This window comes from Sturnus vulgaris, chromosome 32 (assembly GCF_052056855.1).
Source record: "Sturnus vulgaris isolate bStuVul1 chromosome 32, bStuVul1.hap1, whole genome shotgun sequence".
Lineage (NCBI taxonomy): Eukaryota > Metazoa > Chordata > Aves > Passeriformes > Sturnidae > Sturnus > Sturnus vulgaris.
In genome coordinates, this window is record NC_142274.1 from 99563 (window position 1) to 126209 (window position 26647).

The 26647-nt window shown below is 60.4% G+C and overlaps 2 protein-coding genes and 1 long non-coding RNA gene across 3 annotated transcripts; 1 reads left to right on the forward strand and 2 right to left on the reverse strand.

The window, feature by feature from the left end:
• The first annotated feature begins 291 nt into the window (after positions 1-291).
• LOC148220667 (uncharacterized) lies at positions 292-1161 on the forward strand. Its single transcript, XR_015798677.1, has 2 exons — positions 292-1060; positions 1119-1161. It is a non-coding gene; the product is annotated as an uncharacterized LOC148220667 (long non-coding RNA).
• A 7381-nt stretch (positions 1162-8542) lies between these two features.
• On the reverse strand, positions 8543-16097 carry LOC106864603 (voltage-gated potassium channel KCNC1-like). The gene is made up of 3 exons (XM_088154838.1): positions 15585-16097; positions 9496-10444; positions 8543-8547 (listed from the first exon to the last, which is right to left on the reverse strand). Exons 1-3 carry the CDS (start codon positions 16095-16097, stop codon positions 8543-8545), a joined length of 1467 nt encoding a protein of 488 aa, XP_088010964.1.
• Positions 16098-17430: 1333 nt separating this feature from the next.
• Positions 17431-23966, reverse strand: LOC148220668 (cathepsin D-like). The gene is given in 12 exon segments (XM_088154840.1): positions 17431-17592; positions 18070-18168; positions 18766-18870; positions 18872-18932; positions 19519-19642; positions 19781-19803; positions 20080-20153; positions 20155-20204; positions 20207-20279; positions 20746-20864; positions 21674-21797; positions 23904-23966. Coding segments are annotated over 12 exon segments (1077 nt in total).
• Between the last annotated feature and the right edge of the window lie 2681 nt (positions 23967-26647).

Here is a 26647-nt window from a genome sequence, read left to right on the forward strand (position 1 = left end):
CCCCCCCGGGGGCGGCCGCCCCTCCCCCGCCCCGCGCTGCTGATGACGTTTTTAATTAATGAATGAATAATTAATTAATGGGATGGGGGGGAGGGAGGGGGGGGAGACGAAACTGTGAGTGACGGTGACACCCGCGGCACCGTGACATCGCCACACCGCGACTGTGATCCCGGGGCCACCCGCGGGCCCCTCCCCCCCCCGTGTGCCCTCCCCCACCCTGTCCCTGTCACCCCCCCGTGTCCCTGTCACCCCCTGTTCCAATGTCCCTGTCACCCCCCCGTGTCCTCCCTGTCACCCCCCGTGTCCTCCCTGTCACCCCCCCCGTGTCCCTGTCACCCCCTATTCCAATGTCCCTGTCACCTCCCCCGTGTCCTCCCTGTCCCCTCCACCCTGTCCCTGTCACCTGCCATGTCCCTCCGCTGTCCCCCCGTGTCCCTGTGGTCCCCTGTCACCGCTGTCGCTTTGTCACCTTTTCTTGTCCCCATCAGCCCTGTCATCGTTCTGTCCCCAGATGTCACCTGTCACCCCCCATGTCCCTGTGTCCCCCACAATGTCCCCTGTCACCCCCCCCCATGTCCCTGTCACCGCCCTGTTGTCCCTGTCACCCCCTATGTCCGTCACCCCCGTTATCCCCCGTGTCCCCACCATGTCCCTGTCCCCCTCTCTTGTCCCTGTGTCCCCCACAATGTCCCTGTCACCCCCCATGTCCCTGTCCCCCTCTCTCTTGTCCCTGTGTCCCCCATGTCCCTGTCACCCCCCTGTTGTCCCTGTGTCCCCCATGTCCCCTTGTCCCCCACAATGTCCCTGTCACCCCCCATGTCCCTGTCCCCCTCTCTTGTCCCTGTGTCCCCCACAATGTCCCTGTCACCCCCCATGTCCCTGTCCCCCTCTGTTGTCCCTGTCACCCCCCATGTCCTTGTCACCCCCCATGTCCCTGTCACCCTCTCTCTTGTCCCTGTCCCCCTGTCTTGTCCCTGTGTCCCCCCCATGTCCCTGTCCCTCCATGTCCCTGTGTCCCCCATGTCCCCTTGTCCCCCACAATGTCCCTGTCACCCCCCATGTCCCTGTCCCCCTCTCTTGTCCCTGTGTCCCCCTCTCTTGTCCCTGTCACCCCCCAGCTCCAGCCCTCAGAATAAAGAGCTTTTCTATTCCTGCTCCAGACACGGCCTCGGACAGAGGGGACCCGGCTGGGGACACCGGGGAGGGGACACCGAGGTGCCACACGCTGGGGACCCTCCCCCCAAAACCCCTCCCCCTTTTAAAGCCACTTCCATTTATTTTTAATTTTTTTTTTTTTTTTGTCGCTTTTTATTTCGCGGCCGTTCAATTCCCCGCGTGAAAAAATAGCTCTGAGCCCCTCCCCCACCCCCTCCCCCCACCGCGGGGCCCCCCGCCCCTCCCCCCCCACCCCCCGGGGGCCCCCCCGTTTGGCACAGCCCCTCCCCCCCCCTTCCTGAGTCAGAGACCCCCCCCAAAACGGGGGGCACACCCCCCCCCCCAAAAAAAAACAACCCCGGAGACGAGGGGGGGAGGGGGGATTGCACCGATCCCAGGGGAGGGAGGGGGGGTCATGAATATTCATGAGGTGTTAATAAATAGTAATTAAAGGGGGGGAGCTCGTTACAGCGCAGCCCGGGGGGGAGGGGCTGGAGACCCTCCCCCAAAAAGCACGAGGCGACGGGAACCCCCCCCCCCAACATGCAGCGAATTGGGGGGGGGGGAGGGGAGGGAGCGGCCAGGGAGCAATTAGTCCTCATTAGCATCTCATTTGCATAGGAGTCATTGCATAAGGCTCCCGCCGCGCCGGGGGAGGGGGGGATGGGCGGGGGCTGGGGGAGGGGGGGACCCTGATAAATGGGGACCCCCGGGGAGTGGGGGCGGGGAGGAGGCGGGTTTGGGTTGATTCAGGGGGGTTTTGGGGTTTTTTTTTTGCATATAACAATAAATACCGGCGGGTCGGACATGCAGACATGCTGGTCGGGGGTGGGGCGCCGAGGGGGGCCCCACCCCCAAACTGCCGCCCCCAGGGACCCCCCTGGGGGGGAGAACAGGTTTGGGGGGGTCCCGGCCCCCCCCAATGGGGGCAAGGCCTGTTTTGGGGGCTCTGGCCTAGTCCCGTTACCATGGAAACACAGCCTGATCTCGCAGTGAGGGCTCAGGCCTAGTCCAGTTACCATGGAAACACAGCCTGATCTCGCAGTGAGGGCTCAGGCCTGGTCTGGTTACCAATGGAAACACAGCCTGATCTCACAGTGAAGGCTCAGGCCTGGTCTGGTTACCATGGAAACACAGCCTGATCTCGCAGTGAGGGCTCAGGCCTAGTCCAGTTGCCATGGAAACACAGCCTGGCCCCACAGTAAGGGTCCAGGACCCACTCCTGTTACCATGGAACTGCAGCCTGTCCTCGCAGTGAAGCCTCAGGCCTAGTCCTGTTACCATGGAAACGAAGCCTGTCCCCTGCAGTGAAGGCTCAGGCTTGCTCCTGTTACCATGGAAACCAAGCCTGTCTCTGCAGTGAGGGCTCAGGCCTGGTCCTGTTACCATGGAAATCCAGCCTAGCATTGTAGTGAGGACTGTGACTTGATCCCGTTACCATGGAAATACAGCCTGGCCTCACAGCAGAGCTCAGGCCTAGTCGTGTTACCATGGAAACAGCCTGGCATTGTAGTAGTGCCTGGCCTACTCCTGTTACCCTGGAAACGCAGCTGGCCTCACAGTAGATCTCAGGCCTAGTCCCCTTACCATGGAAATGCAGCCTGATCTTGCAGTAAGGGCACAGGCCTAATCCCGTTACCATGACAACGCAGCCTCACCTCACAGTACAGCTCAGGCCTAGTCCCGTTACCATGGAAACGCAGCCTGATCTCACAGTAAGCACACTGTAAAGCAGTGTAAAGCAGTAAACTAAGGGCTCAGGCCTGCTGCTGTTACCATGGAAACACCGCCTGATCTCGCCATAAGGGCTCTGGCCTGCTCCCATTACCATGGAAATGCAGCCTAATCTTGCAGAAGGGCTCAGGCCTGATCCTGTTACCATGGAAACGCTGCCTGACTTCACAGTACAGCTCAGGCCTGCTCCTGATACCATGGAAACGCAGCCTGATCTCACAGTAAGCACACTGGCCTAGTCCCGTTACCATGGAAATGCAGCCTGGCCTCACAGCAGAGCTCAGGCCTGCTCCTGTTACCATGGAAACAGCCTGGCATTGTAGTAGTGCCTGGCCTACTCCTGTTACCATGGAAACGCAGCCTGGCCTTGCAGTAAGGTAAGGGCTCTGGCCTAGTCCCGTTACCATGGAAACGCAGCCTGGCCTCACAGCAGAGCTCAGGCCTAGTCCCGTTACCATGGAAACGCAGCCTGGTCTCATAGTAGGAGCGGTTCCCCCCCTTTCTTCCCCCATTTTGGCGGGTGACAATGCCACCACAGGGGGACAGAGGGGACACCTGGGCAGGGCCCTACCTGCGCCGTCGTCCTCGCCATGGGCGTGTCCAGCGGCTCCAGTTATTGCTTGGGGGGGTGTGGGGAGCCCAGGGGAGCGGACACAGAGAGGGGGGGACATGGGGGGGACACACACACGGGGGTACAAGGTGAGGGTGACACCGATTTAAGGGGGGGCTCCCCAAGTCCTGAGTGATCATGGAAAGGGGGGGAGGGGGGGACACACGAGGTGGGGAACAACAGGGACACCCAAACCCCCCCCAAAAGAGGGGCGGGGTTGGAAGGACCCCAAGTTTGGGGGGGAAGGGGACGACACCCAGTCCAGAAAGTGCAGTGCAGCCTTTGGGGTGACATCGGGGCGGGGGGGGTCCCCTTGTCACCCCCTTTCACAGTCTCTTAGGGGGGGCACCCCTCCCTTTTGGGGGGTGGTGGGGGGGTGTCCCCAAATTCACCCCCCCCCTCCCCACGCGGGGGTGCCCCCTCCCCCCATTGCCACTGATGAGTTTTTTTCCCGTTTCTCCCCCATTTCCTGCCCAAATCCCGCACCCGGGGTGGGGGGGGAGGGGGCAGGAAAAGGGGGTGCGGGGGGGGGGGGAGGGGAGGGGTTTCCGCCCCTCCCCCCCCCTCAGAGGATGGAGGGGATGGGGAGCGGGGGGCGCCGGGGGGGGGCTGGGGGAGCTGAAGGGGGGGCGCGGCGGGGGCCACCCGCACCCCCGTGATGCTGTTGAGGCTCCGCGACTTCTCGTAGCCTTTGGGGGGGGGGGTGGGGGGGGGGGGGGTGGGAGAGAGACAGAAATTGGGGGGGGGTCAGTACCCCCGAAACCCCCTCCCCTTGTGAACCCCATAAACCCCCTCCCATTTCCCAGACCCTCCCCCCAAAATGGGGACACCCCCCCCCAGCAGAGTGTGATCCCCTGAACCCAGGGAATGTGGGACCCCCTCCCCAGAAAGATGACAGGAATCACCTTCCCCCCCCACCCCAAATTTTGGGGACACCTCCCCCAAAGTTGGACAAGCCCCCCCCCCACCCCCAAGGGGTTTAGGACCCCTCCCCCAAGAATTGGGACCCCTCCCCCCACCCCCGAGATTGGGGACCCTCCCCCCCCCCCTCAGGAATTGGGGACCCCCAAAGATTTGGGACACCCCAAAAGTTGGGGACCCCATTGAGAGATGTGGGGGAGGGAGGCCCTTCAGTTTAGGACCCCCTTGCAAATCTGGGACCCCTCCCCCCCCCCCCCCCCAGGAGTTGGGGGTCACCTCCCTAAAATTTGAGCCCCCCCCCAAGAAATTTTTGGGGTTTTGGGACCCCCCAGGGGGTCCTGAGGAGGCTAGGGGGGGGGGGGGGGTTTGAGCAGCCAAGCTGGGGGGGGTGGGACAGGCGCCCCCCCAAAAGCAGGGAGAGCTCCCAGATGTTTCTCGGGGGTTCCCAGGTGTGTTTTGGGGGGTTCCCAGGTGTATTTTCGGGGTTCCCAGGTGTGTTTTGGTGGGGGTTCCCAGATGTTTTTTGGGGGTTCCCAGGTGTATTTTCAGGGTTCCCAGATGTGTTTTGGGTGTTCCCAGGTGTGTTTTGGGGTGTTCCAGGTGTGTTTTGGGGGGTTCCCAGGTGTGTTTCGGGGTTCCCAGATGTGTTTGGGTGTTCCCAGGTGTGTTTTGGGGGGTTCCAGGTGTGTTTTGGGGGGTTCCCAGGTGCACACCCCCATCCGCCATTGAAGCAGCGGCCGCGGTGCGGGGTTGGGGATTGCGCATGCGCAGCGTTGCGGAGTGGCGGGGCCGGACCCAGAAAGGGGGCGGGGTTTGGGGCGGGGGGCGTGGCCAGGGTGAGGGCGCCCCCTCCCGGCTGACCTGCGGCGCCGTCGGGGGTCTCAGGCGGTGACGAGCGCTGGGGACGAAAGGGGAGAGGGGAGGGGTCACCGCTATGGGGCAGGGACCCCCCCTATGGGGCAGGGACCCCCTTATGGGGGAGGGGTCACCCCTATGGGGCAGGGATCCCCCTATGGGGAGGGGTCACCGCTATGGGGCAGGGACCCCCTTATGGGGACAGGGACCCTCTAATGGGGACAGGGATCCCCTATGGGGCAGGGACCCCCTTATGGGGCAGGGACCCCCCTATTGGGACAGGGACACCTCTATGGGGAGGGGTCACCCCTATGGGGCAGGGACACCCCCTATGGGGAGGGGTCACCCCTATGGGGCAGGGACACCTCTATGGGGCAGGGACACCCCTATGGGGAGGGGTCACCGCTATGGGGCAGGGACCCCCTATGGGGCAGGGACCCCCTTATGGGGAAGGGTCACCCCTATGGGGCAGGGACCCCCCCTATGGGGACAGGGACCCCCTATGGGGTAGAGACCCCACTATGGGGAGGGGACCCCCCTATGGGGCAGGAACCCTCTAATGGGGCAGGAACCCCCCTATGGGGACAGGGACCCCCTCAGGAATTTGGGGACCCCCCCTTTGTGGGGTCGGGGGACTCTCAGAGGAGTTTGGGGACCCCCGCGCCCCCCCAGCCAGCCCCACCCTCTTGCACGCGCCTGTGCAAGGGGCACCCAGAGCCCCCCAGCGCAGGGGGGTCTGTGCAAGCTCTGCCCCTCCCCCCCCCGCCCCCAGTTCTCCCAGTTTGACCAGTCCAGGGGCGGGGACGATGCAGGAGAGGGGGGAGGGAGGATTTGGGGACCCCCGGGGGGAGTTTTTGGGGCGGGGGGGGGGGGGTTTGGTCACCTCGGGGGTATTGGGGGTGACATGGAGGGGGGCGGGGGGAGTTTGGGGACCCCCAGGATTTTGGGGTACCCAGGGTGGGTCCATCTCACCCCCAGAATTTGGGGTGCCCCAGGGTGGGGTTATTTCTCCCCCCCACGATTTTGGGGTACCCAGGGTGGGTTTATCTCACCCCTCAGGATTTTGGGGTGCCCCAGAGGGTTTCAGGTGCCCCAGGTGGGTCATCTCACCCCCCACGATTCTGGGGTACCCAGGGTGGGTTTATCTCACCCCTCAGAATTTTGGGGTGCCCAGGGTGGGTCCATCTCACCCCCCACGATTTTGGGGGTGCCCCAGGGTGGGGTTATTTCTCCCCCCACGATTTTGGGGTACCCAGGGTGGGTTTATCTCTTCCCCCATGACTTTGGGGCGCTCAGGGTGGGTCCATCTCACCCCCCAGAATTTTGGGGTGCTCAGGGTGGGTCCATCTCACCCCCCAGAATTTTGGGGTGCCCAGGGGTGGGTCCATCTCACCCCCCCAGAATTTTGGGGTGCCCCGGGGTGGGTTTATCTCACCCCCCAGGATTTTGGGGTGCCCCAGGTGGGTCCATCTCACCCCTCAGAATTTTGGGGTGCCCCGGGGTGGGTTTATCTCACCCTCTCAGAATTTTGGGGTGCCCAGGGTGGGGTCCATCTCACCCCCCACGATTTTTGGGGTGCCCCAGGGTGGGTTTATCTCTTCCCCCCACGATTTTGGGGTGCCCCAGGTGGGTCCATCTCACCCCCCAGGATTTTGGGGGTGCCCCGGGGGGGTTCCCAGCACCCACCTTTGCGCAGGGGTCCCTCGGGGGGGGGGCGCGTAGTCGGGGCCCCAGCAGGAAGCAGGCCCTGTCCCTGCCGCAGCGCTCCCGGCCCCCCCCCGGCCCCCGAGGAATTTTGGGGGGCCCCCCCCGCGCTCCTCGGGGGACAGGGGCTGGTCGATGGGGGGACAATCCTCCTGTGCCAGCGCCGCCCGCCCCGCCTCCCCGTTGGGACGGGATTCTGTGGGGGCAGGGGAGGGGGGAGGACCCAAAATTGGGCTGGGAACCCCCCCCGGAATGGGGGGAGCCCCCCCTCGATATGGGGGGAGCCCCCCCGGAATGGGGGGAGCCCCTCCAATAACTCAGGGTTTGTCCTAAACGTGTTAAAACTCGGCCTAAAAGCGTCCCCAGAATGCAGCGAGCTTCAGCTAAAATGTGCTCTGAGTATTCCAAAGCAGACACAAAATACCCCAAAATATCCCCAAAATAACCCCAAATATCCCAAATAAAAGACCCCCAAGATATCCCCAAATACCCCCAAAATACTCCAAAATAGCCCAAAATACCCCCAAGGTAGCCAAAAATATCCCAAAATACCCCCAAAATGCATCAAACTTCACCTAAAATATGTTCTGAGTATTCCAAAGCAGACACAAAACACCCCAAAATACCCCCAAAATAACCCAAAATACCCCCGAGGTACCCCAAAATATCCCAAAATACCCCCAAAATACCAAAATACCCACGAGATACTCCAAAATATCCCAAAATATCCCAAAAAATCCCAAAATACCCCCGAGATACCCCAAAATATCCCAAAATATCCCAAAATACCCCCAAGATACCCCAAAATGGCCCAAAATACCCACGAGATAGCCAAAAATCTCCCAAAATACCCCCAAAACGCATTAAACTTCACCTAAAATATACCCTGAGTATTCCAAAGTAGACACAAATATCCCAAACTGCCCCAAAATACCCCCAAGATACCCTAAAATATCCCAAATTCACCTAAACTCCCCCCAAAATGCACCAAACTTCACCTAAAATATGTCCCGAATATTCCAAAGTAGCCAAAAATACCCCAGACTCCCCCCAAAATGCACCAAATTCACCCAAATTCTCCCCAAAACGCACCAAACTCCTCTCAAAATATCTGTAACACTTCCCAAAATACCCCAAATTCACCCAAACCCCACCAAAATACCCCAAACTCTCCCCAAATCCCCCCAAATCCCCCCAAAAAGTCCCAAACCCTCATAAAATGCCTCAAAAATATCCCTAAATAAACCAAAACCTCCCAAAATACACCAAAACCACTCCTCAAATCCACCAATCTCCCCAAACCCGCCCCAAAATTCCTCCCAAAATCACCAAGCCCTCCACAAATCCAATTTCCCCCTAAAATCCATCAAACCACCCTCAAATCCACCAAAATTCCCCCCAAAATCCACCAAACCACCCTGAAACCCACCCAAGGCTCCCCAAAATCTTCAAACTCCACCAAAATCCCCTAAAATCCCCTAAACTCAGCCCAAACCCATCCCAAATCCATCTGTACCCCCCAAAATCCACCAAAATTCCCTCAGACCTGCCCAAAATCCGGGGCTACCCTGCAAAATCCCCCAAATTCTTCCCAAACTGACCCCAAATCCACCAAATTCTACCCAAAACCCCTCCAAACCCGACCCAGATCCCCCAAAATTCATCAAATTCCCCCCAAACCTCCCCCCAAAATCCCTCCAACCTCCCCTAAATCCCACTAACCCCACCCCAAACCCCCCTAAAACTCACCCCAAACCCCTCCAAAATTCCCCAAAACCCCCTAAACCCACCCCAAATCTCTCCAAAACTCCTCCCAACCCCACCAACCCCCCTAAAACCCACCAACCCCACCCCAAACCTCTCCAAAAGTCCCCCAAAACCCACTAAACCCACCCCAAACCTCTCCAAAACTTCCCCAAAACCCCTCTAACCAATTCCAAACCTCTCCAAAACCCACTAGATCCACCCTAAACCACTCCAAAACTTCCCCAAAACCCCTCTAACCCACCCTAAACCCCTCCAAAACTCCCCCTAAACCCCCTAAACCCACCCCAAAACCCCTCTAGCCCACCTCAAAACCCACTAAAGCCACCCCAAACCCCTCCAAAACTCCCCCTAAACCCACCCCAAACCTCTCCCAAACTCCCCCAAAACCCCTCTAACCCACCCCAAAACCACTAAACCCACCCCAAAACCCTCCAAAACTCCCCCAAAACCGACTAAACCCACCCCAAAACTCCTCTAACCCACCTCAAAACCCACTAAACCCACCCCAAACCCCTCCAAAACTCCCCCCAAACCCCTCCAAAACTCCCCCAAAACCCCTCTAACCCACCCCAAAACCCCTCTAGCCCACCTCAAAACCCACTAAACCCACCCCAAAACCCCTCTAACCCACCCCAAACCCCTCCAAAACTCCTCCCAACCCCACCAACCCCCTCTAAAAACCCCCCAAACCCCCCCGCCGTCCCCCCCCCCCCCCCCCGCCTCAATTTTTGGGGACCCCCCCCACTCACCGGCCCGGTTGATCTCCACCACCTCCTCCTGGGCCAGCGGGCAAGCCGGGGCCCTGCGAGTGCCACGGGGGCTGCCGGGAGCGTTGGGAGCCGAGCCCGGCGAGCCGTAACCGGGAGAGCCGGGCTGGGGGGGCCTGGGGATGTGTTTGTTCTTCTTCTTGGGCAACTTCTGCTTGGCCATGGCCAGCGAGTAGTACATGCCGAAGTTGTTGACGATGACGGGCACGGGCATGGCGATGGTGAGGACGCCGGCCAGGGCGCACAGGGCGCCCACCAACATGCCGGACCAGGTCATGGGGTACATGTCACCGTAACCCAGCGTCGTCATGGTGACCACGGCCCACCAGAAGCCGATGGGGATGTTCTTGAAGTAGGTGTGGCGGCTGCCGGTGACGTCGTCGGGGTCGGCGCCGATGCGCTCGGCGTAGTAGATCATGGTGGCGAAAATCAACACGCCCAGGGCCAGGAAAATGACGAGCAGCAGGAATTCGTTGGTGCTGGCCCGCAGGGTGTGGCCCAGCACGCGGAGCCCCACGAAATGCCGGGTGAGCTTGAAGATTCGGAGGATCCTGACGAAGCGAACGACCCGCAGGAAACCCAGCACGTCCTTGGCCGCTTTGGAGGACAAACCCCGCAGCCCCACCTCCAGGTAAAAAGGTAAAATGGCCACGAAATCGATGATGTTGAGGCTGCTCTTGATGAAGTCGCGCTTGTCCGGGCAGAAGCTGACGCGCATGAGGAACTCGAAGGTGAACCACACCACGCACAGCCCCTCCACGTAGGTGAGGAAGGGCTCGGTCTCCACCTCCACGGCCACCTGCGTGCCCGTCTCGTTGCCCGTGGTCACCGTCTCGGTCTTGTTGATGACGCGGTTGAAGGCCTCGTGGGTCTCCAGGCAGAAGGTGGTGATGGAGATGAGGATGAAGAAGAGGGAGGCGAAGGCCACGTACTGTGGGGAGGGGAGGGGAGGGGGGAGATCAGTGGGGTGGTGAGAGCTCGGGATGGCAATGGAGGGAAAACCCCCCCACCACGGGGTGAGCACTGGGGAGGGGAATGGAAACTGGGGTGCTGAGACCCCCAAAATGCATTGATAACACCCCCAAAATGCATTGGTAACACCCCCAAAAATGCATTGGTAACACCCCCAAAAATGCATTGGTAACACCCCCAAAATGCATTGATAACACCCCCAAAAATGCACTGGTAACACCCCCAAAATCGATTCATAACACCCCCAAAAATTCATTGATAACACCCTGAAAATGCATTGATAACACCCCAAAAATTCATTGATAACACCCTGAAAATGCATTGGTAACACCCCAAAAATCCATTGGTAACACCCCGAAAATGCATTGATAACACCCCCAAAAATCCATTCATAACAACCTTAAAATGCACTGGTAACACCCCAAAAATCCACTGGTAACACCCCGAAAATGCATTGATAACACCCCCCAAAATCCATTGACAACCCCCCAAAAATCCATTGATAACACCCTGAAAATGCACTGGTAACACCCCGAAAATCCATTGATAACCCCCCAAAATCCATTGGTAACTGCTCCCAAAAATCCATTGATAACACCCCCAAAAATCCATTGATAACACCCCAAAAATGCATTGGTAACACCCCAAAATCCATTGATAACCCCCCAAAATCCATTGATAACCCCCCAAAAATCCATTGATAACCCCCCAAAATCCATTGACAACCCCCCAAAATCCATTGATAACACCCCAAAAATGCATTGGTAACTGTTCCCAAAAATCCATTGACAACCCCCCAAAAAATCCATTGATAACCCCCTCAAAATCCATTGATAACACCCCAAAAATCAATTGATAACCTCCCCAAAATTCATTAATAACTGCCCCAAAATCCATTGATGACCCCCCAAAAATCCATTGATAATCTCCCCAAAATCCATTGATAACCCCCCCAAAATCCATTGGTAACCCCCCCAAAATCCATTGAAACCCCCCCAAAATCCATTGATGACCCCCCCAAAATCACTGAACCCCCATAAATTCCCTGGGGGGTCCCCAGGTCTCTCAATTCTGACCCCCCCCCAAACCACTGACAGCCCCACATATTCATGGGGGGGGTCCCCGACCCCCAGATTTATTGGGGACCCCCAAGCACTGAACCCCTAGAGAATAATTGGGGCGGGGGGTTTGATATCCCCTGACCCCCCCCTCCCCGAATTAGTGACACCCCCCCCCCCTTCAATCGCTGAACCCCCAAAAAATGAGGGAGGGGGGACACAAAATGGGGGGGACCCCGGGGATGGGGGGCAGAGTTTTTGGGGACCCCGGGGATGGGGGGCAGAGATTTTGGGGACACCCGGGGGGGGGGGGGGGAGCAGGACAATATTTAGGCCATAAGGGGGAGGGGGGAAAATATTTGGGGACATCGGGGGGGACACAGGGGACACTGGGGGGGCGGATTTAGGTCGGGGGGACATCGGGGGGGCGGATTTAGGTCTGGGGGGGACACAGGGGACATTGGGGGGGCGGATTTAGGTGTGGGGGGACACTGGGGGGGCGGATTTAGGTCTGGGGGACATCGGGGGGGACACAGGGGACACTGGGGGGGGCGGATTTAGGTTGGGGGGACATTGGGGGGGCGGATTTAGGTCTGGGGGGACACAGGGGACATCGGGGGGGGCGGATTTAGGTTTGGGGACATCGGGGGGGGCGGATTTATGTTTGGGGACATTGGGGGGGGCGGATTTAGGTTGGGGGGACACAGGGGACACTGGGGGGGGCGGATTTAGGTCGGGGGGACATTGGGGGGGCGGATTTAGGTTGGGGGGACACAGGGGACACTGGGGGGGGCGGATTTAGGTCGGGGGGACATTGGGGGGGCGGATTTAGGTCGGGGGGACATTGGGGGGGCGGATTTAGGTTGGGGGGACACAGGGGACACTGGGGGGGGCGGATTTAGGTCTGGGGGGGACACAGGGGACACTGTTGGGGTGGGGGAGGGGGATGTAGGCCATGCTGGGGGAGGGGGGAGGGGGCGATTTAGGCCACGCTGTGGGGGGGGGGGGGGGGGTCTGGGGATGGGGGGAGGGGATGTAGGACAGGCCTGGGGGGGGGAGGGGGCACCGCAGTGCGGTCCCGCTTTGCTCTCCCCCCCCCTCCCCCCCCCCCCCCCCGGCCCCGCTGCGGCAGGATCGGGGCCAGCGGCTGCGGGGGGAGGGGGGGGGCGGGGGGGGACACCGGGGACATCGGAGACCCCTCCCCCATCCCCGTGTCCTCCCATCACCCCCTCCCCTCCCGTGTGTCCCGTCCGTGTCCCCCCCTCCCACCCATCCCCCCACCCCCAAAAATATTTCTGCAGTGTTCTTGACCCCCCCCCCACCCCCCGCTCCCCCGGACACTCAGAGACCCCCAAGGATCCCCCCCCCCCAAATCAGATCAGGGCCCCCCCAAGATCCCTCAGAGGCTCCGAGCATCTCAGAGCCCCCTGAACCCCCTAAACCCCCCCTAAAACCCCCCCAGACACCCCTAAAACCCCTCCAGACACCCCGAAAACCCCCCCAGACTTCGCCAAAACCCCTCCAGACCCCCCTAAAATCCCTCAGACTCCCCTAAAGCTCCCCCAGACCCCCCTAAACCCCCCAGACCCCCTAAAACCCCTCAGGAGACCCCAAAGTCCCTCACAGACCCCAAAACCCACTCAGAGACCCCCCCAAACCTTCTCGTAGACCCCCCCCAACCCCATCCAGAGGCCCCCCAATCCCCCTCAGACACCCCTGAACCCCCTCGGAGCCCCTCAAGACCCCCCAAAAAAACCCCTCAAAGATGCTCTAAAACCCCTCAGACCCCCCCTAAACCCGCCAGAGCTCCCCATGACCCCTCACAGCCCCCCTAAACCCCCTCAATCCCCCCAGACACCCCTGGACCCTCTGAGACCCCCTAAAAGATGCCTTAAAATCCTCCCAGACCCCCAAATCCCCCCTCAGAGACCCCCTAAATCCCTTCAGGGGTGCCCTAAACCCCTCACAGCCCCCTAAGACCCCATCGGAGCCCCCCTAAAACCCCCCCAAAGGCACCCTAAACTTCCTGAGGGATGTCTTAGTCCCCTCACAGAGCTCTAAACCCCCTCAAAAATGCACTAAACCCCCTCAAAAATGCCATAAACCCCCTCAAAAATGCCATAAACCCCCTCAAAAATGCACTAAACCCCCTCAAAAATGCCCAAGACCCCCTCAGATCCCCCCTGAACTGCCCTGCAGACCCCTTTGACCCCCTCGCATCCCCCCCTAACCCCGTCAGAGACCTCCGTGCACCCTTCAAAACCACTTGAGCACCCCCGAAACTCCCTCGGGGATGTCCTGAACTCCCTCACACAACCTCAACTCCCCTCTGGAATCTCCTAAACCTGCTCCGAATCGCTCTAAATCCCACTCGGAGATGGCCCAAACCCCTCAGAGCCCCCCAAGACCCTCTCAGAGCCCCCCAAGACCCTCTCAGAGCCCCCCAAGACCCTCTCAGAGCCCCTCTAAAACCCCTCAGAGCCCCCCAAACCCCTCAGAGCCCCCCAAGATCCTCTCAGAGATGCCCTAAACCCCTCACATCCTTCCTAAAGCCCTCCAGAGTTGTCTTTAATTCACTTGAAACTCCCCAAAATCCCTCTAAGCCCCCTCGGACCCCTCACGTCTCCTAAATCCCCCTCAGAGGCATTTTAAATTTTCTGTCCCCGTCAGAAAAGCCCTAAACCCCCCTGCAGACCCCTTTAATCGCCTTCACATCCCTCCAGCTCCTCCTGAGCCCCCCATAACCCATCCAGAGACCCCCTCGGAGCCCCCCCGAAGCCTCTCACAGCGCTGTTAAACCCCCGAAATCCCCTCAGAGGCGTCCTAAACCCCCTCAGACACCCTTAAACTGCCTCACAACCCCCCGAACTCCCCCTCAGAGCCTCCCTAAAACCCCTCAGTCACCTTTAAACACTCTCGCATCGCCTCAAGATCGAGATGCCCCTAAACCCTTCCAGAACGCCCCTAAATCCCCTCACAGCCCCTCCAAACCCCCTCAGAAATGCCCCTAAACCCCTCCAGAGCGCCCCTAAATCCCCTCACAGCCCCTCCAAACCCCCTCAGAAATGCCCTAAACCCCTCCAGAACGCCCCTAAATCCCCTCACAGCCCCTCCAAACCCCCTCAGAAATGCCCTAAACCCCTCCAGAGCGCCTCTAAACCCCCTCACAGCCCTTCAAAGATGCTCCGAACACCTTCAGAATCCCTCTAAACCCTTCACAGCCTCCCAAGACCCCCTCAGAGCTGCCTTAAACCCCCCCAGACATGCTCTAAACTCTCTCTAGAGTTCCCCCAACCTTCCCAAAGCTCTTTAGAGCCCCCTTAAACTCTCTCAGAGGTGCCTTAAACCCCTCACAGGCCCTCAAGACTCCTTCCGAGATGCTCAAAACCCCTTTAGAATCTCTCTAAACCCCTCACAGCCTCCCAAAATCCCCTCAGAGGTGCCCTAAACCCCCTCAGAAATGCCCTAAACTCCTCTAGAGCTCCTCTAAACCCCCTCACAGCCCCCTAAGACCCCTTCAGAGCACCCCTAAACCCCCTCAGAAATGCCCTAAACTCCTCTAGAGCACCCCTAAACCCCCTCAGAAATGCCCTAAATCCCTCTAGAGCCCCCTTAAGCGCCCTAAGATCCCCTCAGAGATGCCCTAAACCCCTTCAGAGCTGCCCCCAACTCCTCTAGAGCACCCTAAACCCCCTCAGAAATGCCCTAAACCCCTCTAGATCACCCCTAAACCCCCTCACAGCCCCTTAAGACCCTTTCAGAGATACCCTAAACCCCCTCAGAAATGCCCTAAACCCCCTCACAGTCCTTTAAGACCCCTTCAGAGATACCCTAAACCCCCTCAGAGATGCCCCAGATCCCTCTAGAGCCCCCTTAAGCCCCCTCAGAGCTGCCCCAAACCCCTCTAGATCACCCCTAAACCCCTTCAGAAACGCCCTAAACCCCTCAGAGATGCCCTACACCCCCTCAGAAATGCCTTAATCCCTCTCCCGACCCCCCCAAACCTCTCCAACTCCACCTTAGAACCCCTCAGCCCCTCACCCTGGCCATCCTCGACGAGTAGGGATCCTCGAAGAGCGCCCAGAGCCGAGGTCGCCACCGCCGCCACCAGCTCGCCGGCCGGCCCTCCTCCAGGCACAGCCGCTTGGGCTCGGCGGGCTCGGGCGGGCCGGGCCCCTCGGGGCTCTCGAAGCTGTCCAGGGCCTCCTCGGCATCGCGGTGCTGCCGGTAATTCATCCAGCAGCACGCCTCCACGTCCGTCTCGTCGATGCCCCAGAAGGCGAGCTCCTCCTCGAACAGCGGCCCGCACACATCGGCCGGGCAGTGCAGCTTGCCGGTGCGGTAATAGTTGAGCACATAAGCGAACACGGCCGGGTGCCGGTCGAAGAAGAACTCGCCGGCTCCGGCGTCGTAGTCGAAGCGGGCGGCGGCGCCCGGTTCGGCCAGCCCGGCCAGGCGGGTGCCGGGCAGCGTCTGCAGGGTGCTGCGGTAGGTCTCATGGCGGACGCCGCCGACGTTGATCACCACTTTGTCGCGCTCGGCTTGCCAGCCCATGGCGACAGGCGCGACAGGAGGAGGGGGCGAGAGTCGCGATAGGAGGAGGAGGGGGCGAGGGGAGGGAGAGGGGACGGCGGGTGCCGCATCCCGGCGCGGCGGGGAGGGAGCGCAGGGCGCATGCGCGGCGGGGACGCGCCCACAATGAGGGGAGGCCACGCCCACACTGAGGGGAGGACACGCCCACACTGAGGGGAGGACACGCCCACGGCGTGGGGGAAAACCCCGCCTTTATGGAAACCACGCCTATCGTGGGAAAAACCACGCCCACCGTGAGGGGGAAAGGCCCGCCTTAATTGAAACCAAGCCCACAGTGATGGGAGGCCACGCCCACCGTGAGGAGAAAAAGCCCGCCTTTATTGAAACCACGCCTATCGTGAGGTGAGGCCACGCCCACAATGAAGAAAAAAGCCCGCCTTTATTGAAACCACGCCTACCTGAGGGGAGACCACACCTATCGTGAGGGGAAACCCCCCTTTATTGAAACCACGCCTATAGTGAGGGGAGGCCACGCCCACAACGAAGAAAAAAGCCCGTCTTTATTGAAACCAAGCCTACCGTGAGAGGAAAAGCCCACCTTTGTTGAAACCACGCCCACTATGAAGGAAAAAGTCCGCCTTAATGGAAATCGCGCCTATGGTGGGGGGAGACCACGCCCACCGTGAGGGGAGGCCACGCCTATCGTGAGGGGAAAAGCCCGCCTTCATGGAAACCACGCCTATCGTGAGGGGAAACCACGCCCACACTGAGTTAAAACCCCGCCGTCATTGAAACCACGCCTGTCGTGAGGGGAGGCCACGCCCACATCACGGAAAGCCCCGCCCACATCAGAGACTCCACCCCCGTGTAGTGAAGCCCCGCCCTCCTTCAGGCTCCACCCATAAATGGGGGGAGGGAATTGGGGGGCACTGGGCCTTACTGGGAGCACTGGGATGCAGTTGTGGGGCATTGGGAGGACAAGTCAAAGGAGGATAGGGGTTCTGTGGGGTTACTGGGATGTACTGGGAGCACTGGGAGTGTCACTGTGGCTTGGGGTCACCCCCCCCCCCACCTCCAGAAATCAGGCAGGACCAGGAGCCCCCAAACCAGCAGCTTTATTTTTGGGAGCCCCCCAAAAGGGGACCCCGACATCCAGGGGGGGTCACCCGGGCCCCCCCCCCAAGTGTCCGGAGTGTCCCTCGGTGCCCAGGTGAGCCCCAGGTGAGGGCGGCACTTGGGGACCCAGATGTCCCCGGGGGGTGACAGAGCCATGCCGGGAGTGGCGGCCACCCCGGATTTTGGGTGGTCCCAGCCGGGGGTCCCCGGGGTGTCCCCAGGGGTGTCCCCGGGGGTGTCACTTGCTGGGTGCCAGCCCCACCCGGTCGTGGTCACGGTCGAAGACGGCGTAGAACTGGGCGAGGAAAACGTCCCCAAGGATCCAGAGGGGACCCGAGGGCGGGGGGACATCCAGGGCCATGAAGCCACTGACACACACCGGGGACCCCCACTGGGACACCTGGGGGGACAGGGACAGCGTGAGGGGGGACAGGGACACGGGGACAACGGGACACGGGGACAGGGACACGGGGACAGCGTGAGGAGGGGGACAAGGGGACAAACCTGGGGACAAGGAAGGAGTGGGGGCAAGGGGACAGGGAGGGGGACATGATGGACGGGGGCCTTGGGGACAAGGGGACATGATGGACACCTGGAGGGGACAGGGACACAGCGTGAGGGGGGTGACAAGGGGACAAACCTGGGGACAGGGGGACAAGGAGAGAGGTGGGGACAAGGGATGACACAGAGGGTGACACAGGGGGTGACAGAGGTGACGCGGGGGGACGAGGGGACACAAAGGGTGACAGGGTGATGGGGGGACACAGAGGGTGACACAGGTGGCACGGGGGTACAGGGTGACACTGGGGTGACACAGGTGACACAGAGGGTGACAGGTGACACACAGGTGACACACAGGTGACACTGGGGGTCCCACCTGCAGCACGTAGTGCTGGGGGCTCAGCGTGAACTCCTTCCCCCCCAGGACGAAGGTGACGTTGGGCAGGGACGGGACCTTGTCACAGTCCAGCATGTACTGGGGGAGGGGACAGGCCGTGAGGACCCCCACCCAAAATGGGACCGGGGGGGTGGGGGGCACTCAGGGACCCCCAAAACCCCACCCAAAATGGGACCGGGGGGTGGGGGACACTCAGGGACCCCCCCCAATGCCCCCCACTCAAAGGGGTTCCCCCAATCCCCCCACCCAAAATGGGACCGGGGGGGTGGGGACACTCAGGGACCCCCAAAACCCCCACCCAAAATGGGACGCGGGGGGTGGGGGACACTCAGGGACCCCCAATTCCACCGCTCAAGGACCCCCAATGCCCCCCAGTCAGGGACCCTCAATGCCCCCCACCCAAAATGGACCCCGGGGGTCCTGGGAGACACTCAGGGACCCCCAAAACCCCACCCAAAATGGGACCCGGGGGTCCTGGGAGACACTCAGGGACCCCCAAAACCCCCACCCAAAATGGGACCCGGGGGGTGGGGGACACTCCGGGACCCCCACAATGGGACCGGGGGATTCGGGACACCCAGGGACCTCCAAAACCCCCACCCAAACGTGTCCCCCAATCCCCCCACCCAAAATAGACCCCGGGGAGGGTTCGGGGGTGGGGTGGGGGGTCCGTACCTGCCCCCCCATGGTGGGGGTCCCCCTCAGGGCCCGGTGCAGCGAGGCCACCTCGGTGCTGGGCCCGGTGATGAGCGATGTCCCCGTGTCCACGATGGCCTCGCAGACCCCCCCCGCACAGGGGGGGGTCCCGGCACCCCGCGACCCCCGGGGACCCCACGGACAGCCTGGGGGGAGGGGCGGGGAGGGGGTCAGGGGGCGTTTAGGGGGGAGTTGGGGACACTTAGAGGGGTCAGGGGGGGTTTAGGGGGGATTTGGGGACAGTTCAAGGGGTCGGGGGGCGTTTAGGGGGAGTTGGGGACACTTAGAGGGGTCGGGGGGAGTTTGGGGGGATTTAGGGACAGTTCAAGGGGTCAGGGAGGATTTGGGGACACTTAGAGGGGTCAGGGGGTAATTAAAGGGGACAGGGGATAATTAAAGGGGTCAGGGGCAATTAGAGAGATCAGGGGATAATTAAAGGGGTCGGGATAATTAAAGGGGTCGGGGGGTAATTAGACGATCAGGGGGCAATTAGAGGGGTCAGGGGGTAATTAAAGGGGTCAGGGGATCAATTTTGGGGGGCTGGGGGTTATTTAGAGGGGGTCAGAGGGGATTTGGGGGAGATCAGGGGGATTTGGGGGATCTGGGGGGAATTCAGGGAGGGTCGGGGGTGGTTGGGGGGATCCAGGGGGAATTTGGGGGTCTTGGGGAATTTTGGGAAGGGATTTTGGGGGTGTCCAGGGGATATTTGGGGGGGATTTGGGGGGCTCTCACCTGTCCATGTGCACCTGCCAGTAGCTCTTTCGGGACACGGGGATGTAGTGCAGGGGTCCCTCGAAGAGCCCCTCGTTGATGCCCCCCAAAAGCAGCTCCCCCCCATCGCCCTCCGAGGCCCCCGCTGCACCCCAGGGGCAGAACGGGGGGCGTCAGTGGGGTCTGGGACCCCCAAATCCCCCCTGGGGCACCCATGGGACCCCAAATCCCCCCCGGGGCATCCATGGGACCCCGAATCCCCACAGGATTCTCCTTGGGATACCCATGGGACCCCCAAATCCCCCCCTGGGGCACCCATGGGGCCCCCCAAACACTCCTTGGGACACTCCTTGGGAGGTCCCAGGTGAGCCCCTAGGTGTGTCCAGCCCCAGGTGTATCCCCAGGTGTTCCCAGGCACCCCCAGGTGTCCTCAGCCTCATGTGTGTCCCCAGGGGTTCCCAGGTGTCCCCAGGTGTGTTCAGCCCCAGGTGTCCCCGGTGTCCCAGGTATTCCCAGGTGTCCCCAGGTGTGTTCAGCCCCAGGTGTCCCCAGGTGTCCCCGGTGTCCCCAGGTGTGCCGTACCTGCGCAGGTGGAAGGAGAAGACGTTGTTCCGGAACATTCCCTGCTCCATCATGTTGTCGAACACGGGGCGCGCCGGCCCCCGCCGAGGCCGCGGGGAACGCCAGGCCCAGGACGCCATCGAAACGGCGGCGGCAAAAGCCAGCCCGGGCAGCGCCACGGCCTCGGCAAACGTCTGGTTGGGGACCGAGACATTGGACACCTGTGCGGGGACAGCGACAGCGACACTGACACAGGGACACAGGGACAGTGACACAGGGACAGTGACACAGGGACAGTGACACAGGGACAGTGACACAGCGACGGGGACACAGGGACGGGGACACAGAGACACGGCCTCGGCAAACGTCTGGTTGGGGACCGAGACATTGGACACCTGTGCGGGGACAGCGACGGTGACACAGGGACAGGGACAGCGACAGCGACACAGGGACAGGGACACAGGGACACAGGGACAGCGACACAGGGACAGCGACAGTGACACAGGGACACAGGGACACAGGGACAGGGACACAGGGACACTGTTCCTCCCCATCCCCACCATGAGCGTGTCCGTGCTCAGGAACCCCCCCCAGGACCCATCCCCGGGACCCTTCCCAGCCCCCCAGGACCCATCCCCGGGACCCTTCCCCAGCCCCCCAGGACCCCTCCCCGGGACCCCTGCCCACCGTGAGGGTGTCGCTGCTCAGGAATCCTCTCAAGCTGCCGCTGCCGTAGCTGATGGCGAAGGCGCTGCCGTTGGGGCGGTGGGTGCAGGAGAGCAGCGGCTGATAGTGAGGGTGCAGCCCTGGGGACACGGGGGGGACACGAGGATACACACGGTGACACACACACGGTGACACACGGTGACACACACGGTGACACACACGGTGACACACAGTGACACACACAGTGACACACACGGTGACAGTGACACACACGGTGACACACACGGTGACACACACGGTGACACACACGGTGACACACGGTGACACACACGGTGACACACACGGTGACACACGGTGACACACAGTGACACACGCAGTGACACACACGGTGACACACGGTGACACGCGGTGACACACACGGTGACCACACGGTGACACACAGTGACGGTGACACACAATGACACACACGGTCACACACAGTGACACACGGTGACACGTGGGGACACGGGGGGGACACGATGACACACAGTGACACACACGGTGACACACGGTGACAGTGACACATGGTCACACGCAGTGACACACGGTGACAGTCACACACAGTGACACACACAGTGACAGTGACACACAGTGACACACGGTGACAGTCACACACAGTCACACACGTCACACACAGTGACACACGACCACACACGGGTGGGGACACTGACACAGACTGCGGACACTGCCACTCCACCCAGGCCACGCCCACTCATCTCAAACCACGCCCCAACCCCCCTAAACCGCGCCCCTTTAAGCCCCGCCCACCAACCCAGGTAAATCAACCTCGCTCCTCCTCACTAAGCCCCGCCCCAACAAAACCACGCCCACCCATCCCCTCCAAACCCCGCCACACCCCTCCAGGCCCCGCCCCCCGCCCCGCCCCACCCCTCCAGGCCCCGCCCCTCACAGCAGGCCAGGTAGAGCAGGCAGCAGCGGGACGAGGGCACCCACAGGTCGGCAGAGCCGGTGTCGAAAATGACGCGGAAATTTTGGGGAGGGGTCCCCAGGGAGATGGTCCCGTAGTACTGGGCCTGGGGGGGGGAGGGGGACACACAGAGAGCGTCACCTGTGTGTCACCTGTGTGTCACCTGTGTGTCACCAAGGGGCTGGGAACCCCCCCCCCCCCCCGGAGTCGCCAGCAGCCCTGTCCCCAAAACGGTGCGGGTGTCCCCAAAATGGTGTGGATGTCCCCACCCCCACCCTCAGGGACAATCACACCCTTGTCCCCAATGTCCCCAAGGCCCCTGTGACCCCCTCATGGCACTGTCACACCCCTGTCCTCATTGTCCCAAGGTGACAGGGACCCCCCCATGTCCCCCCATTCCATTGTCCCCAAAGTCCCTGTGATCCTCCCATGTCCCTGTGACAGTCACACCCCTGTCCCCGTGTCCCCATGGTGACAGGGACCACCCCATGGCACTGTCACGCCCCTGTCCCCGTGTCCCCAAAGTCCCTGTGACCACCCCATGTCCCTGTGACAGTCACACCTCTGTTCCCGTGTCCCCAATGTCTCTGTGACCACCCCATGTCCCCCCCATTCCATTGTCCCCAAGGTCCCTGTGACCCCCCCATGTCACTGTCCCCCACCCCCCTCATGTCCCCAACACCCCCCCCACCCTGTCCCTGTGTCCCCAAGGTCCCTGTGACCCCCCGCAATGTCCCCCCATTCATTGCCCCCGAGGTCCCTGTGACCCCCCCGCAATGTCCCCAAGCCCTGTCCCCCCCCGGGGTCCTGTCCCCCTCCCCCACTCACATCCATGTAGTTGTGGAGCCTCGCGGCGCGCGGCCGCCGCCCCTCCCCCACTCCGGCTGCGGGGACCCCCCCCGGCCCCCAAAATCTGGGGGGCACCCAGGGCCCCCTCTCCAGGGGGATGCTGCGGGGGAGAGGGAAGGGTTAACCGCAGAGTTAATGAGCCTAATGAGCTTAATGAGCTTAATGAGCCCAATTATGCTAATGAAGGGCTGGCACCGCAGCGCTGAAGGGGGGGGGGAGCCTGGCGAGGGGGGGGGTCAGGTCATTAATTAATTAATGAGGGGTTATTAATTAACCTCGGGGGGTTAATGAGGTTGGAGGGGTTAAAGGGGGGGGGTCCCCAAATTCTGGAGTCACCCCCGGGGGTCAGAGGTCACGGGGGGGGGGGGGAAGGGGTCACGCCCTGGCGGGTGGGGCCGGGCCCGAGCGGGTCCGACCGGCTCCCACCCCCGCCCGGGCTCACCTGGGCGGAACCGGGTGTCCCGAACCCCAAAACCCCGCCCACACCTCACCTGGGGGGATCCAGGTGTCCCGAACCCCAAAACCCCGCCCACACCTCACCTGGGGGGATCCAGGTGTCCCGAACCCCAAAACCCCGCCCACACCTCACCTGGGGGATCCAGGTGTCCCGAACCCCAAAACCCCGCCCACACCTCACCTGGGGGGGATCCAGGTGTCCGGAACCCCAAAACCTCACCTGGGGGGAGCCAGGTGTCCCGAACCCCAAAACCCCGCCCACATCTCACCTGGGGGGGATCCAGGTGTCCCGGAACCCCAAAACCTCACCTGGGGGGATCCAGGTGTCCGGAACCCCCAAACCCCGCCCACATCTCACCTGGGGGATCCAGGTATGAAGGAACCCCTAAATTCACCCCCAGAATCCCACCCGGGGTCCCCAGGTATCTGGAAAACCCCAAACTTCCCACTTTGGAGGATCCAGGTGTCCGGAGAATTTCAAAACTCTTTTTAAACCCCACCTAAACCCTCACCTGGAAGAATCCAGGTGTCCGAAAATCACCCCCAAACGCACAGCAGAGAGATCAGGTACCAGGGAACCCCAAAACCCCTCCAAACCCCACACCTGGGGGATCCAGGTACCCAGGAACCCCAACCCCCCACAAAACCTCACATCTGGGGGAATCCAGGTAACCAGGAACCCCAAAACCCCCCCAAACCCCACACCTGGGGGGCATCCAGATAACCAGGAACCCCAAACCCCCCCAAACCCCACACCTGGGGGGCATCCAGATAACCAGGAACCCCAAACCCCCCCAAACCCCACACCTGGGGGGCATCCAGGTAGCCGGGAACCCCAAAATCTCCCCCCCAAACCCCACACCTGGGGGGATCCAGGTGTTCCAAGACCCCTCCCCAAATCTCTCACCGCAGCATCGCTCCCCGCTCCAGCCACGAGCAGCAGGAGGGGCCCGATCCTGGGACCCCCCATGGCGCTCCGAGCCCCCTCGTGGCCACTCCGAGCCCCCCCATGGCCACTCCGAGCCCCCCCGTGGCCACTCTGAGCCCCCCCTGCCCCCGCGCGCCGGGGGGGAACCCCCCAGGCCCCGCCCCTTCCCCCAAACCCCGCCCCCTCCCATTGACAGCGACGGGGGAAGCCCCATCAGGCCACGCCCCTCTGGAATGTGGTGGAAGCCACGCCCACACAGACCACAATTGGTTTGTTTAGCCACGCCCACACAACCATAATTTGGTCGTTTAGCCACGCCCACACTCACCATAATTGGTTCACTTAGCCACGCCCACATTGACCGTAATTGGCTCACTTAGCCACGCCCACACTAACCATAATTGGTTCGCTTAGCCACACCCACACCAACCATAATTGGTTCGCTTAGCCACGCCCACATTGACCATAATTGGTTCGCTAGCCACGCCCACATCGGCCTTAAATTGTTCTTAACCACGCCCACATTGACCATAATTGGTTGTTCGGCCACGCCCCCTCATTGGTTAAAAACCGGTTGTAAAGCTCCGCCCCCTTTGACCATAAATGGATTGCCGACCACGCCCCCAAACGAAGCCACGCCCCCCGAGGTGACGTAATGGCGGGGGCGGGGTGACTCAGGGGGCGCGGGAACCCCAAAACCGCCCCCACATCCGGGGGGGGGGAGGGGGGGGGGACGGACCCGGCCCCACCCCAAAATTCACCCCAAAATATTTGGGGGGGGGGCCCCCCAAACCAGTCCGTGATCAGGAGACGCGCCCGAATTTTTTTTTGGGGGGGGTGATTTTAAAATTAAAATTAAAATCAAAATCAAAATTAAGATCAGAATTAAAATTAAGATCAGAATTAAAATCAAAATTAAAATTAAAACTGAGCGATATAATTTGGGGAGGGGAGAGAAATCACCCCAAAAATTTGGGGGAGGGGCTTCTCATAACTGGGACTCCCCCCCCCCCTCAAAATTTTGGGGACCCCAAAACTGTCCCTGATTGGGGGGGGGGGGGGAATTTGAAGCCACGCCCAAAATGGAGAGACCCCCAAAACCGCGCCCCCACCCCCCAAAATTGACAAAATTTGGGGATCCCAAAACCTCCTCTTGCTTTGGGACCCCCCCCTCCCCCAAAACGGAGGGACCCCCAAAACCGCGCCCCCTCCCCAAAACAAATCCCCTCCCCCCCCAAAATCAACCCCTTTGGGGTGGGGCTGAAAATTCCCCACAAGCGCGACCCCCCCCCCCAAAATAAAACCCCATAATTTGGGGGGTGACCCCATAATTTGGGGAGGGGTCCCCCAAAATGCCAGGCGGGGGGGAGGGGCTGTGAAGCGCCTTTATTGATCCGCTGCGCCGGGGGGGGGGGGGGTCGGACGGATGTGGGACCCCTCCCCCCGGCCCCAAATTTTATTTATTTTTTTTTTTTTTTTTTTTTGGGGGGGGGGGGGGGGAGGGGGTGGAGTGTGAGTATGGGGGGGGGGAGGGGCTGCTCCCCCAAACCCCCCCTCCCCAAAAAAAACAGCGAGTGTGTGTGGGGGGGGAGGGGGCGGGGGGGGGGGCTCCCCAATTTTCTCGCGAGGCACTGAAAATAAGGCGGGGGGGGGGGAGGGGAGGAAAAATTTTTGGGGACCCCCCCCCCCCTCCCCCCAAATCCCCCACCCCCCCCTCCCCCCAATTCCTGCGGGGGCCGAGCCTGAGGAAGCGCTGGGGTGGGGGAGGGGATGTGCCTGAAGCCCCCTCCCCCAATTCTTTTTTTTTTTTTTTTTTTTGTTTTGGGGGGTTTTTTTGGGGGATTTTTTTTGGGGGGTTTTTTTTTTGGGGGAGGGGTCGGGGGTCAGTTGCGGGTCGGGGGGAGCCCGGGGGGGCTCGGGGGGCGCCGGATGTTGGCGCGGTCTTTGGCCGCCTCCTCTTCCTCGTCGTAGCGCTCGTCCTCGTCGTCGTCGCTGTGTCGGGGGCTCGAGAGTCGCGACAGAGCCGGGGAGGGGGGGACGGAGGCGGGCCGGGGGTACCGGAAACCCTGGGGGGAAGAAAAAATTAAAAAATTAGAAATTAAAAAAAATTTAAAAAAAAAAAAAAAAAAATTAAAAATGAAAAAAAATTAAAAACTAAAAAAATTAAAAATTAAAAAAAATAAAAGTTAAAATAATTAAAAATTAAAAATTGTTAAAAACTAAAAATTAACTAAAATAAAATATATTAAAAAAAATGAAATGAAATGAAATGAAATGAAATAAAATAAAATAAAATAAAATATAAAAAATTTGGGGTGGGACAGTCGCGACAGAGCCGGGGAGGGGGGGACAGAGGTGGGCCGGGGGTACCGGAAACCCTGGGGGGAATTAAAAATAAAAATTAGAAATTAAAAAAAAAAAAAAAAAAATTAAAAAAAAATTAAAAATGAAAAAAAAATTAAAAATTAAAAAAAAAAAATTAAAAAAAAAATTAAAAAAATTAAAATAATTAAAAATTATTAAAAACTAAAAAATAACTAAAGTAAAAGATATAAAATAAAATAAAATAAAATAAAATAAAATAAAATATAAAAAAGGAAAAAAAAAAAAATTAAAAATTTGGGGTGGGAGAGTCGCGACAGAGCCGGGGAGGGGGGGACAGAGGCGGGCCGGGGGTACCGGAAACCCTGGCACGGGGGAAGAAAAAATTAAAAAACTAGAAA

Coding starts and splice junctions, on each gene's coding strand:
- LOC106864603 (XM_088154838.1), bottom strand. CDS start 16,097: ATGGGCTGGCAAGCCGAGCGCGACAAAGTGGTGATCAACGTCGGCGGC. Junction 10,445..15,584: donor ACTCGTCGAGGATGGCCAGG/GTGAGGGGCTGA, acceptor CCCTCCCCACAG/TACGTGGCCTTCGCCTCCCT.